Genomic DNA, 12,275 nt, shown 5'->3' with positions numbered 1-12,275 from the left:
CCTAGTATGGACCCTTGTGGAACGCCCGCCGTAACCCTGATCGACTTCTGCCCCGAGTTCGTGTCGTAAACCAGAATCCGGTTCAGGAAGTAGCTCCTAAGGATCTTACACAGGAAGTCGGGGATTCGCATTCCATGCAGCGCTGCGGCGATGGCCTCCCAGCTGGCACTATTGAACGCGTCAATCGTCACTACCGCGCAGAACCGATTGCCGTTCCTCTTCTTCTTGGACGCCCTTTCTGCATCTTCAATGACTGCCCTGATTGCATCCACAGTCGATCTGCCTTTGCGGAATCCGAACTGTTTTTCCGATAAGCCAGTCTCACCCTCCGTGAACTGTGTAAGCCTATTGAGGATAACCCTTTCCAGAAGCTTTCCCAGTGTATCCAGCAGACATATGGGCCTATACGATGCTGGATTCCCCGGCGGTTTTCCTGGTTTCGGCAGCAGCACCAGTTTCTGGATCTTCCATGTGTCCGGAAAATTACCGTCTACTAAACACTTCTGCAGCACCATCCTGAACAGATCCGGGAACGCCAAAATCGCGGATTTTAGAGCCACATTTGGAATTCCATCCGGACCCGGAGCTTTTTTCATCTTCAAACCTTTCGCCACTGATAATAGCTCGTCATTGGTGACTTGCATACCTGCAGCGGTTACTAGGTCTTCATCTTCGTACGGCGTACGCGGCCACGTCGTAGAACCATGCTGCGGGAAAAGACCGTCCACGATGATCTTCAGCTTATCCGGACACATTTCGGCGTCGCTGGACCCCTGATCTTCTTTGTCACAACTCGATAAGCGTTACCCCAAGGATCAGCGTCAGCTTCCCGGCACAATTCCTTGAAGCAGTTTGACTTGCTGATTTGGATCGCCCGTTTGAAAGCCGCTCTAGCTTCACGGAAAACTATCTTCCGCTCCTCTCTGACCATTTCAGACCGTGCCCTCTGAACGTGTCTCCTAGCTCTGAGATAGGCAGCGCGAAGGTTGGCAAGATTTTCGATCCACCAGTAACTTGGCCGCCGGCTATTCGTTGGCTCCAATTTCCTCGGCATCGTCGCATCGCAAGCCCTCGCTAGCGTTTCCGTCAGCTGGTCTGCGTCAAGGTTTGTAGCGTCGCTGTCCGCTCGAAGTGCTTCGATAAAAAGATCCTTATCGAAGTCCTTCGTCTTCCATCTTCGCCAACTAGACCTTATCTCTCGTCGTACCGTCGGCGTTCGCGTTCCAACACTATATCGGATCGCCTGGTGATCGCTATGGGTATATTCTTCACAGACTCTCCAGTTTATGTTCCTTGCCATCGACGGACTGCAGAACGTGACATCGATGATGCCCTGCCATCTCTGCGGAACGTACTAACGGTACCTTCGTTGCCCAATCTTACTTCCAGCTTAGCCAGCGCCTCCAGCAAACTGTAACCTCTGGCGTTAGTCAGTCTGCTTCCCCAATCCACTGCCCAAGCATTGAAATCGCCTCCGATGATCACTGGTTTTCGGCCGATCAGCTTCTCCGTGAGTGAATCCAGCATCCGGTTATACTGCTCCAAAGTCCACCTTGGGGGTGCGTAACAGCTACACACAAAGATCCCGTTAATTTTGGCGATTACGAAACCCTCGCTTGAACTGTCTACCACCTCTTGGATAGGAAATCTGCCCATCACTTGGATAGCCGCAATCCCCGTAGCATCCGCCACCCAGTTGCCGTTGTCAGAAGACTGATATGGTGCGTCAGAAAGAGTGTCAGGGTGTGTCAGAGGGTGTTTTAGAGAGAGAGCACCCAAGTAAGACTCATACCTGCCTATCCCTCAGAAGTAATGCTGAGAGGCAGTTCTTAGGGGAACCAGGGTATTAGTAGAGCGGGTAACTCAAGTAATCTTCTGTTGCTTGGGTGGGTTTAGTGGGTCCGGCGCGCCAACCCCACTCTCTGAGTGACAATTTCAGGTGTCTGTATGCAGATTTGCCTTCATCCTTCTATAAAAAAAATAAGAGGAGAGTAGAGTGAGCATCTAAGTCAGCCTCGCGTAGTATGTTAGAGGTGAGCACCCTAGTCAGCCTCGCATGGCATGTCAGATGTGAGAACCTAAGTAAATCCCACATGGTGTGACAGAGCGTGTATCAGGAGGAGTGGTAGGGTGTGCTAGAGTGAGCACCCAAAAAACTCTCAAATTGGTGTGCTAGAGCGTGAATCAGGTGGCAGGGTGAGCATCCAAGTAAGTCTCACACGGTGCGTAAAGGGTGAGCCTGAACACCCAAGTTAGACTCACATGGTATGTTAGACTCATATGGTTAGTAAGAGAGAGTGTCAGGGTGTGTCAGAAGATATGTTAGATTGAGCACCCAAGTAAGCCTCATACGGGATGAGTGCCTGTGTGAGCGTGAATGATTATTTATTATTTATTCAGACTAAGGCCGAATTGGCCTGTGCGATATATAAGAGTCTTCTCCATTCAGCTCGGTCCATGGCTGGACGTCGCCAATCACGCAGTCTGCCGAGGGTTCGCAAATCGTCCTTCACCTGATCGATCCATGTACTTCGTCTTTGACGTGTTGATGACTAGTCCGATTCGCTTAGCTCCCCTTTTTAGTTTGATGTAGGCTTCCTCCATCTTCTCAAAGTTACGTGCCATAATATCTATGTCGTCGGCGAAGCCAAATAACTGGACGGACTTATTGAAAATTGTACCACTCGTGTTAATCTCTGTTCTTCGTATTATCCCTTCCAAAGCGATGTTGAATAGCAGACACGAAAGACCATCACCTTGCCGTAACTCTCTGCGCGTTTCGAAGGGACTCGAGAATGCCCCTGAAACTCGAACTACGCACATCACCCGATCTATCGTCGCTTTGATCAACCGTATCAGTTTATCCGGAAATCCGTATTCGTGCATTAGCTGCCATAGCTGGTCCCGATCGATTGTATCATATGCGGCTTTGAGGTCAATGCATAGATGATGTGTGGGTACGTTGTATTCGCGGTATTTCTACAGTACTTGGCGAATGGCGAACACCTGGTCCATGGTGGAACGTTCGCCCATAAAGCCGGCTGGTACTGCCCCACGAATTCTCTTGCAATTGGTGCTAGTCGACAGCATAAAATTTAAGAGAGTATCTTGTAGGCGTCATTCAGCAATGTGATTACGCGGTAGTTGCTACAATCCAGCTTATCACCCTTTTTGTAGATGGGACACACGACACCTTCCATCCACTCCTGCCGCAAAACTTCTTCCACCCAAATCTTGATAATGACCCAGTGCAGTGCTCTAGCCAGTGCCTCACCACCGTGTTTAAATAGCTCCCCAGGGGCTTTGTTGTTCTTCAGCCGGCTAATCTCCTCCTGGATTTCCTGGAGATCCGGTGCCGGTAAAATTATGCCCTGCGCGCGTTCTCCCAGGTTCAACACCATACCGCCATCTTCGTCTGCCTCATCGCCATCGAGGTGTTCTTCGTAGTGCTGCCGCCACCTTTGGATCACCTCACGCTCGTTCGTAAGAAGGTTATTGTTTATGTCCTTACACATATAAGGCTGTGGCACGTGGCCCTTACGTGAACGGTTCAACTGCGCATAGAAGTTTCGTATATTATTAGCGCGGTACAGTTGCTCCATCTCTTCACGGTCTCGATCTTCCTGCTGGCGCTTTTTCCTCCGGAAAATCGAGTTTTGTCTGTTCCGCGCCCGTTTATATCGTGCCTCTTTCGCCCTCGTACGGTGTTGCAGGAATCTCGCCTATGCTGCATTCTTCTCTTCTATACATTTCCTCTCTTCCTACCTGTGCGTTCATGTCGCCGATGACGATTTTGACATCCCGGAGTTGGCATCCATCGTATGTCTGCTCCGGCTGTGCGTAGAACGCTTCTTTCTCGTCGTCGGGTCTCCCTTTGTTTGGGCAGTGCACGTTGATGATGCTATAGTTCAAGAAACGGCCTTTTATCCTCAGCTTGCACATCCTTGCGTTGATTGGCTGTCACCCAATCACACGTTGGCGCGTCTTACCCAGCACTATGAAGCCGGTTCCCAGCACGTTGGTGGTGCCACAACTTTGGTATAAGGTATCCACTCGATGCCCGCTTTTCCACACTTTCTGTCCTGTCCAGCCCCCTGCAGCGCCACGACGTCGAAGTTTCGGGGATATAATTCAACGTAGATCATCCATTCGCAGTCGGCGAAACCTAGTGACTTGCAGTTCCATGTTCCAAGATTCCAATCGTGATCCTTTATTCGTCGCCTAGGTTTTTGCCGATAATATTGAGTCGTATTATCTCTTGTATTGCTCGTAGTTGTTGGTTTTCCAGGCGGCTTATTGGGCCTTCGCAAACCTCCTGCCTCGTCGGAGGGCCGCCGTGTCAGGTCTGTTTTGTGTCCCACCTGACACCATGACTCGGGCTTGTGCGCTTTGTGCGGCACACGGTCGTTTTGGTGGGGCATACTAGCGGATACATGTAGCTTTTTATAGGATTTTAACAGGGCCCACTGCCAAACCCCACCACATCCTAGGCAAGCCCCACAACTTGCAGATGGCCTGGGGCTGGATCGACAAGCCCTTGGACATAGTCCCTGTTGCCCGAACTTGTATACAAGTGCGAAAAAACACAATCGTTTGTCACTTAACTTCCTTAGCCGTGAAATAAAATACGCGGCTGCAAAGCAAGACCACGCCATAGGTGGCTGGGATCGATTCCCGGTACGGTCTGGGAAGTTTTCGGGTTGGTAGTTTTCTTGACTTCCTTGGGCTAAAATTGTATCATCTTCTTAACTTCATGATATACTTGTAACGTTTTACGTTTTTACCGTTTTAAATTTACGTAAATTTCCGTAGCTTCAGACGTTTTTATCTTTTTAAGCAAAATCAAGTGTAAATAAGTTTTTGAAAATAGTTTTACGTGTCGTCTATTTTAGTTGAATTTGATATTTGTAGTTTTTGACGTTTTTTTTAAGTATGATAATGTTCAAATTCAAATTAAATTCGATTCGTGTCAACGAGAAAGCAATTCGTCGACATGGTTTGTGTCTCGACTAAATGTTGTGATGTTTGAGTACTATGACGACAGCCATATTCAATATGGCAACGATACTTTGTAATGTTCTATGTAGTGAAGTTAGCTCGATGTTTCCGAAGGCGCGAACTCTATGTAGCCATTTGAAATTTAAATTGGCGCAATAGGAGGTCGTCAGTTGCATTCTAGCAAAAAATCCGCTTGAGACCCTTTCAAAATATTTTAACAACAGCCACTACACCTGATGGTATAATTGCAATATTTCCATTGTTGAGAACTGGGTGCACTGCTAGGGTAGTTGATGCTAACGTGCGAGTACGTCACCAAGAAATGTCAATGTCAACTATATTTCCTCGAGACCAGCAGATCAGTTGATAATATAGAAGTGTGGAACAGTACATATAATTAAAACCTAATATCATCTGAAGCTAAAATACATCCTAATCTAAACAATCACAGCTTGTATCACAGAGAGAAGTGGATACATCGATTCAATTAGACAAAAGGGACACTAGCAGAACAATAGAAAAAACGCTCTATACCGAATTATGTGAGTACATGTATTGATATTTGTGAATTACTAATGAAATAATAAAAACATTATAGCTAATAGCTGTATCAGCGAAAGCGAATTTGCGATCTGCTTCAAGACTCGGAAAGAGCCCGTTGTTCTCCGGAACAAATCTATTAGATAATTCGACATGGCTTCGTCGAAAGGAAATACAACGGCAAAGGAAAATGAAAAACAGGGAAGTTGCGCCAACTGCAATAGACCCGACTCGTACGATAACTATGTACAGTGCGATCGCTGCCAAGCGTGGTGGCATTTCTTATGTGCCGGAGTCAGCGAGTCTATAGCCGACGAATCATTCACATGTGATGCTTGTTTACCTGATAGCCGCTCATCTCGTACGTCTTCTTCCAGCAGCAGGGTTGCTGCGATGCAGGTCCGTTTGCAAGAAATGGAAAAGCAGTGTCAGTTGGCCCGTCAGGAACTAGAGAAAGAACGTCAGAAATTTGAGGAGGAAAGAAAGCAACTACAGCAACGAAATGACCAGCCGGAGCAACCGGAGAAACAGCGAACAGCAGATTGGGTCGAACAGCATGCAGGAAACGAAAATAGCGCCGATGGTCAACAAAAGAACCGGGAAGCTGCTGACACACTCCACGCACGCCCGTTGGGAACACCGCAATCAAACTCGCAATCAATCTCACCTTCGCTCCAGGCGGCAATCAATGCAGCGGTACAAGCAGCAGTGCATACTGCCCTACAAACAACGATTCCGGCACGGATTCACCAACAGAATGCTGAGCCTGTCGCCCGGGTCACAGGGGCGATTCCTAAGATAGTGCCGAAAACACTCAGCTCTACAAAAGTAGGAACGAATGAAGTAGGTAACGGTACGCAAGTAGGTGCACGAAATCTCTCCCTCCCTACCGAAATGCCATCAGGTAAGCCACAGAAACAATCTAACTACAATCAATGGATCCAAGATCTAACGAGAAAATTTGATAACGTAAATTTGGGTAAAACTACTATTCCTTCCGTTGGGTTCTCCCAAATTAACCCGGGATTGCCCAATAGAACCGTTCCAACTTGCGATTGGAACAAAGCGAGAAATACTACGTCGCAATACGACACACCTTTTGGAAATGACCAAGCTGCTCATGATTCAGCTCATTACGGTCAAGCAAATATGTACCCAACATCTGTCAATGTCTTGGGATCCTCGGGTCTCCCCTCTTACGTCCCTTCTCCCTCGCAGTTAGCTGCTCGGCAGGTGATGCCCCGAGATTTACCACCATTCGACGGCGACGCCGCGGATTGGCCCATGTTCATAAGCAGTTTTGTCAACTCAACGCTCGCGTGTGGATTTACCAGTGCAGAAAATCTCGCGCGTTTACAACGGTGTTTAAAGGGTGATGCATACGAGGCGGTTAGAAGCCGCTTGCTGCTTCCGGATACTGTTCCACAGGTACTGAACACGCTACAACTATTGTATGGGCGGCCCGAGCTATTAATTAATGCATTATTGCGTAAGGTACGATCTGTTCCCGCTCCAAAGGCAGAGAAGCTGGAAACGTTAATCGAGTTTGGAATGTCGGTGCAAAGTTTATGCGATCATTTAGAGGCGGCAGGTCAACATGCACATCTCTCTAACCCTTCGCTGCTGATGGAGTTGGTAGAGAAGTTGCCTGCCCATACAAAGATGGAGTGGGCGTCTTACTTACAAAAGTGTCCGGAAGTGAATCTACAAAGCTTTGGTACGTTCATGTCATCGATTGTGGTGTCGGCTAGTAAGGTGACCGCCTATAGTGGAGGAAGCAAATCAACATTGTCAGACCGAGTCAAGGGTAAGCAGAGGGGGTTCATCAACGCGCATGATGTTGACACTGAAGAAAAGTTGCGAGAAGAGCCAGTGTGTTGTGTGTGTGAAGAACAGGGTCATCGGGTACCGGCGTGTGAATTGTTTAGATCTTTTTCGGTAGAGGGACGGTGGAAGTGCGTTCAGTCACATGGATTATGCCGCATTTGCTTAAATAGTCATGGAAGAAGAAGCTGTCGCTATACTAGACGCTGCGGTGTGGGAGGCTGTGAGTTTCGTCATCATACTCTACTTCACTCCAATCGTAGTAATAGGCTTTCTTATAAAGGCACATCGAAGGAGACTGGTAGTAGTAATACCCATAGGCAGACACTGCATTCGTCACTATTTCGCATCGTTCCAGTTACTTTATACGGACCAAGAACTACTGTAATGACGTATGCGTTCCTGGATGATGGTTCATCGTTCACGTTGATCGAGGATAGTTTGATTGCTGAGCTAGGAATTAGCGGAACATCGATGCCTTTGTGTTTGACTTGGACTGCCAATATGACGAGAATGGAATCCAATTCGATGGAGGTACAGATGACGATATCCGGTGGAGGTGACAAGAGACGAAATAAAATGGTAGCCCATACAGTGCGTAACCTGGGACTTGGAAGCCAGAGCTTGCGCTATGACGATCTCGCGAAGAAGTTCCCCCATTTGAGGAAACTACCAGTAGCCAGCTACAAGAATGCTGTTCCACGTTTGCTGGTTGGAATCGATAACTTGAATCTGTCAGTACCGCTGAACATGAAGGAAGGCGGAAAACATGAACCGGTAGCAGTGAAAACCCGTTTGGGTTGGTGTATTTACGGCGGACAGAAAAGCAACTCGTCATCAAATTCAATTAATCTACATACGTGTGCTTGCGTGAGTGATCGTGAATTACATAATACTGTCAAGGAATACTTCGCCTTAGAAGATGTTGGTACAAAAGCGGAGGTAGTGTTGGAATCGAATGAAATCCAGAGGGCGCGGATGATTCTTCAGCAGACTACTCAACGAGTGGGAATTAGATACGAGACCGGACTCTTATGGAAATATGATTCCATTGAATTTCCTGATAGTTATCATATGGCGTTGAGGAGACTTGAATGTCTCGAGCGAAAAATGGACCGTAATCCAACCTTGAAGGCAAACATTCATCGGCAACTAGATGAATACCAAACCAAAGGGTACGCAAAACCAGCGACACAGCATGAACTGGAGCAGGCTGATCCCAAACGCGTATGGTACTTACCTTTGGGAGCAGTGGTAAATCCAAAAAAACCTACCAAGGTAAGGCTCATCTGGGACGCAGCTGCTACCGTTGACGGGATTGCCTTAAATACTCTACTCCTGAAAGGACCAGATCAATTAGCATCACTCCCAGCAGTATTGTCGCGCTTCCGTCAGTTCTCGATAGGAGTCTCAGCAGACTTGAAAGAAATGTTTCATCAGATTGAGATACGTAGAGAAGACAGACATTCTCAGCGGTTTCTATGGCGCACCGATTCTTCCAAGCAACCCACAGTATTCCTCATGAACGTAGCCACATTTGGATCATCTTGCTCGCCAGCTTCCGCACAGTTCGTGAAGAACAAAAACGCAAGCGAGTTTGCCGATCGATATCCTCAAGCGTCCCAAGCAATCATACAAAACCACTATGTAGACGACTATCTGGATAGTTTCGAAAACATCGATGAAGCAATACGGGTGTCCCAGGAAGTTAAAATGATCCACGGCCAAGGAGGATTTCTCTTGAGAAACTGGTTGTCTAATGGAAACCAAGTTCTAGAAGCCATCGGCGAGAGCAATGCCGTCGATACCAAAAATCTATTCTTGGATAAGGCTTCTATTGGAGAGCGTGTGTTGGGTATGCTATGGAATACGAAAGATGACATTCTTTGCTATGCCACGGAACTAAGGGATGATGTGCAGTCTCTGATAGATAGCGGCAATCGGCCCACCAAGCGACAGATGTTGCGGTTTCTTATGAGCTTCTTTGACCCGTTAGGTCTACTCAGTGTGGTTTTAGTGCATGGAAGGATACTCCTACAAGACGTCTGGCGTGCCGGAACTCAATGGGATGAGACGGTCGGAGATGACATTTGGGAACGGTGGAGAAGATGGATCGACGCGATGAAAACGATTAATCAAGTGCAAATTTCTAGATGCTACTTCAAGCAAGCAGCACGGGCCAGCTATAAGGAATTGGAACTCCACGTATTTGTAGATGCGAGTGAACTGGCTTACTCGGCCGTGGCATACTTTCGCATCGTAAACAAGGATGGATCATCTGCCTGTTCCCTAGTAGCAGCCAAGGCCAAGGTTGCTCCGTTGAAACCTCTTTCGATTCCAAGACTAGAGCTGCAAGCGGCAGTCTTAGGGGCACGACTAATGCAATTCATCATTGAGAGTCACACGGTAGCTGTAGCCAAACGATATCTCTGGAGTGATTCGTCAACCGTGTTGGCGTGGATACGAACAGATCACCGGCGCTACAAACAATATGTGGCTTGTAGGATCGGAGAGCTGCTCACTCTAACCAATCCCGAAGAATGGAAATGGATTCCTACGAAAATAAATCCAGCCGATGCAGCAACCAAATGGGGTAAAGGACCTTGCCTCGCCAAGGACAGCGATTGGTTTGAAGGACCAGAGTTTCTGCGAAAATCGGAGGAAGAATGGCCACGTTCTAAAAGTACACCGCTATCCACAGCAGCAGAAGAAGAATTGCGTCCCTGTTATATGCATCAGAAATTAGTCTTGCAAGGATTAGAAATAGATTTTCAACGATTTTCCAAGCTCGAACGCTTACTGAGAACCGTTGCATATGTGCTACGGTTCGTCGAAAATCTTAAGCTAAAACGTGTTCGCGCCATAACTACAAATGGGATACTTACTAGTGACGAGCTGGTGCTAGCGCAAACAACTTTAATCAAGTCAGTACAGTGGCAAGCGTATCCTGATGAAATGGCCCTACTGATGGCCAATCGTCAGACACCGTTGAAATCCACAAGCGTTCTACATTCGCTGAGTCCGTTCATGGACCAACAAGGCATCTTGCGTATTGATAGCCGGATTAAAGCTGCTGATAAAGCGACTTCTGCAATGAAATTTCCCGTTATTCTTCCTTGTGATCATAAATTTACTTTACTGATAATCGACAAATTTCATCGAAGATTTCGCCACGCCAATTTCGAGACGGTTGTGAACGAAATACGACAGATCTATCATGTATCACGTTTGAGACCAACCGTAAAAAAAGTAACGAACGACTGTCAGCGATGCAAAATCAACAAAGCTAAGCCATATATACCCCGCATGGCCCCGCTACCACCAGCACGACTTGCTGCAGGTGTTCGTCCATTCTCCTTCGTTGGACTAGACTTCTTTGGACCGTTTTTAGTGAGAGTTGGTCGAAGTTATGTGAACAGGTGGATCGCTCTGTTCACATGCCTAACAATCCGTGCAGTCCACGTAGAGCTTGTATTTAGTTTAAATACGAATTCCTGCATACAATGCGTGCGACGTTTCATCTGTAGGCGAGGAATACCAACTGAAATCTATAGTGATAATGGCACCAACTTTAGATGTGCCGCCCGACAACTAAAAGAACAACAAGAAGCGATTCAAGCCATAAACAAAGATCTAGCCGGCACGTTCACCAGCGTTGACACAAAATGGAAGTTCATACCCCCTGCCGCTCCGCACATGGGCGGTGCGTGGGAGCGGATGGTGCGTTCCGTAAAGACCGCGATGTTCGCCGCCTATGACACCAACCGTAAATTGACCGATGAAAGCCTTTATACTTTGATAACAGAGGCCGAAGCTATAGTGAACAGCAGACCTCTCACTTACCTACCACTGGAGACAGCGGAAAGCGAAGCACTCACACCGAAGCACTTCTTATTACCCTTGAGTAGTGTATGCGAGACCCCAGAACCCGTGGTTGGTGACGATGCGTTGACAGGGACACAAAAGCAAGCGGCAGCAGCTATTGAAGCGACATGGAATGCAACACAGCAGCATTTGAACACCTTTTGGAAGCGCTGGATAACTAAATATTTGCCGACATTGACGAAACGTACGAAGTGGTTTGCAGAGCAGAGAGCGATTGCAGTTGGAGAGACCTAATTGACGCCAATGCACGTAATGAATGGATTCGTGGTCGAGTGCGAGAAATAATGGCAGGACAAGACCAAAGAGTTCGTCAAGTGGTGATACAAACTGCGAGGGGGTTGATGAGGAGACCTGTTTCGAAACTGGCAAGTAGCTAGATGGTAAAACTGAGCCGGTGGTCAGTATTACGGGGGGGAGGATGTTGAGAACTGGGTGCACTGCTAGGGTAGTTGATGCTAACGTGCGAGTACGTCACCAAGAAATGTCAATGTCAACTATATTTCCTCGAGACCAGCAGATCAGTTGATAATATAGAAGTGTGGAACAGTACATATAATTAAAACCTAATATCATCTGAAGCTAAAATACATCCTAATCTAAACAATCACAGCTTGTATCACAGAGAGAAGTGGATACATCGATTCAATTAGACAAAAGGGACACTAGCAGAACAATAGAAAAAACGCTCTATACCGAATTATGTGAGTACATGTATTGATATTTGTGAATTACTAATGAAATAATAAAAACATTATAGCTAATAGCTGTATCAGCGAAAGCGAATTTGCGATCTGCTTCAAGACTCGGAAAGAGCCCGTTGTTCTCCGGAACACCATGATCAGGCGACAGGTGGTGTTGCTGTGTGTTTGTATCAATGTACTATTGCATATACACTAGTGACATCTGCTGTTCGATATCGTAAGTTTTTAATGTTCCTTCCACACACACGAGGTGGAGAACAGTCTTGAAGAAATGAATCGCCTGCTTTGAGCGTGCTTACAGCGGCACACTAGGAGTTAACTTTCTGA

General features: G+C 47.1%; 1 protein-coding gene across 1 annotated transcript; it reads left to right on the top strand.

Moving 5' to 3' along the window:
• The first annotated feature begins 5,485 nt into the window (after positions 1-5,485).
• LOC134222113 (uncharacterized) lies at positions 5,486-11,481 on the top strand. The gene has a single exon (XM_062701256.1). It carries the CDS (start codon positions 5,692-5,694, stop codon positions 11,479-11,481), a length of 5,790 nt encoding a protein of 1,929 aa, XP_062557240.1. The 5' UTR covers positions 5,486-5,691.
• The last annotated feature ends 794 nt before the right edge of the window (positions 11,482-12,275 follow it).

The sequence above is a fragment of the Armigeres subalbatus genome, chromosome 3, assembly GCF_024139115.2.
Source record: "Armigeres subalbatus isolate Guangzhou_Male chromosome 3, GZ_Asu_2, whole genome shotgun sequence".
Taxonomy (NCBI): domain Eukaryota; kingdom Metazoa; phylum Arthropoda; class Insecta; order Diptera; family Culicidae; genus Armigeres; species Armigeres subalbatus.
Note: the sequence above shows the minus strand (reverse complement) of the source record. Positions and strands in the feature narration are given on the sequence as shown.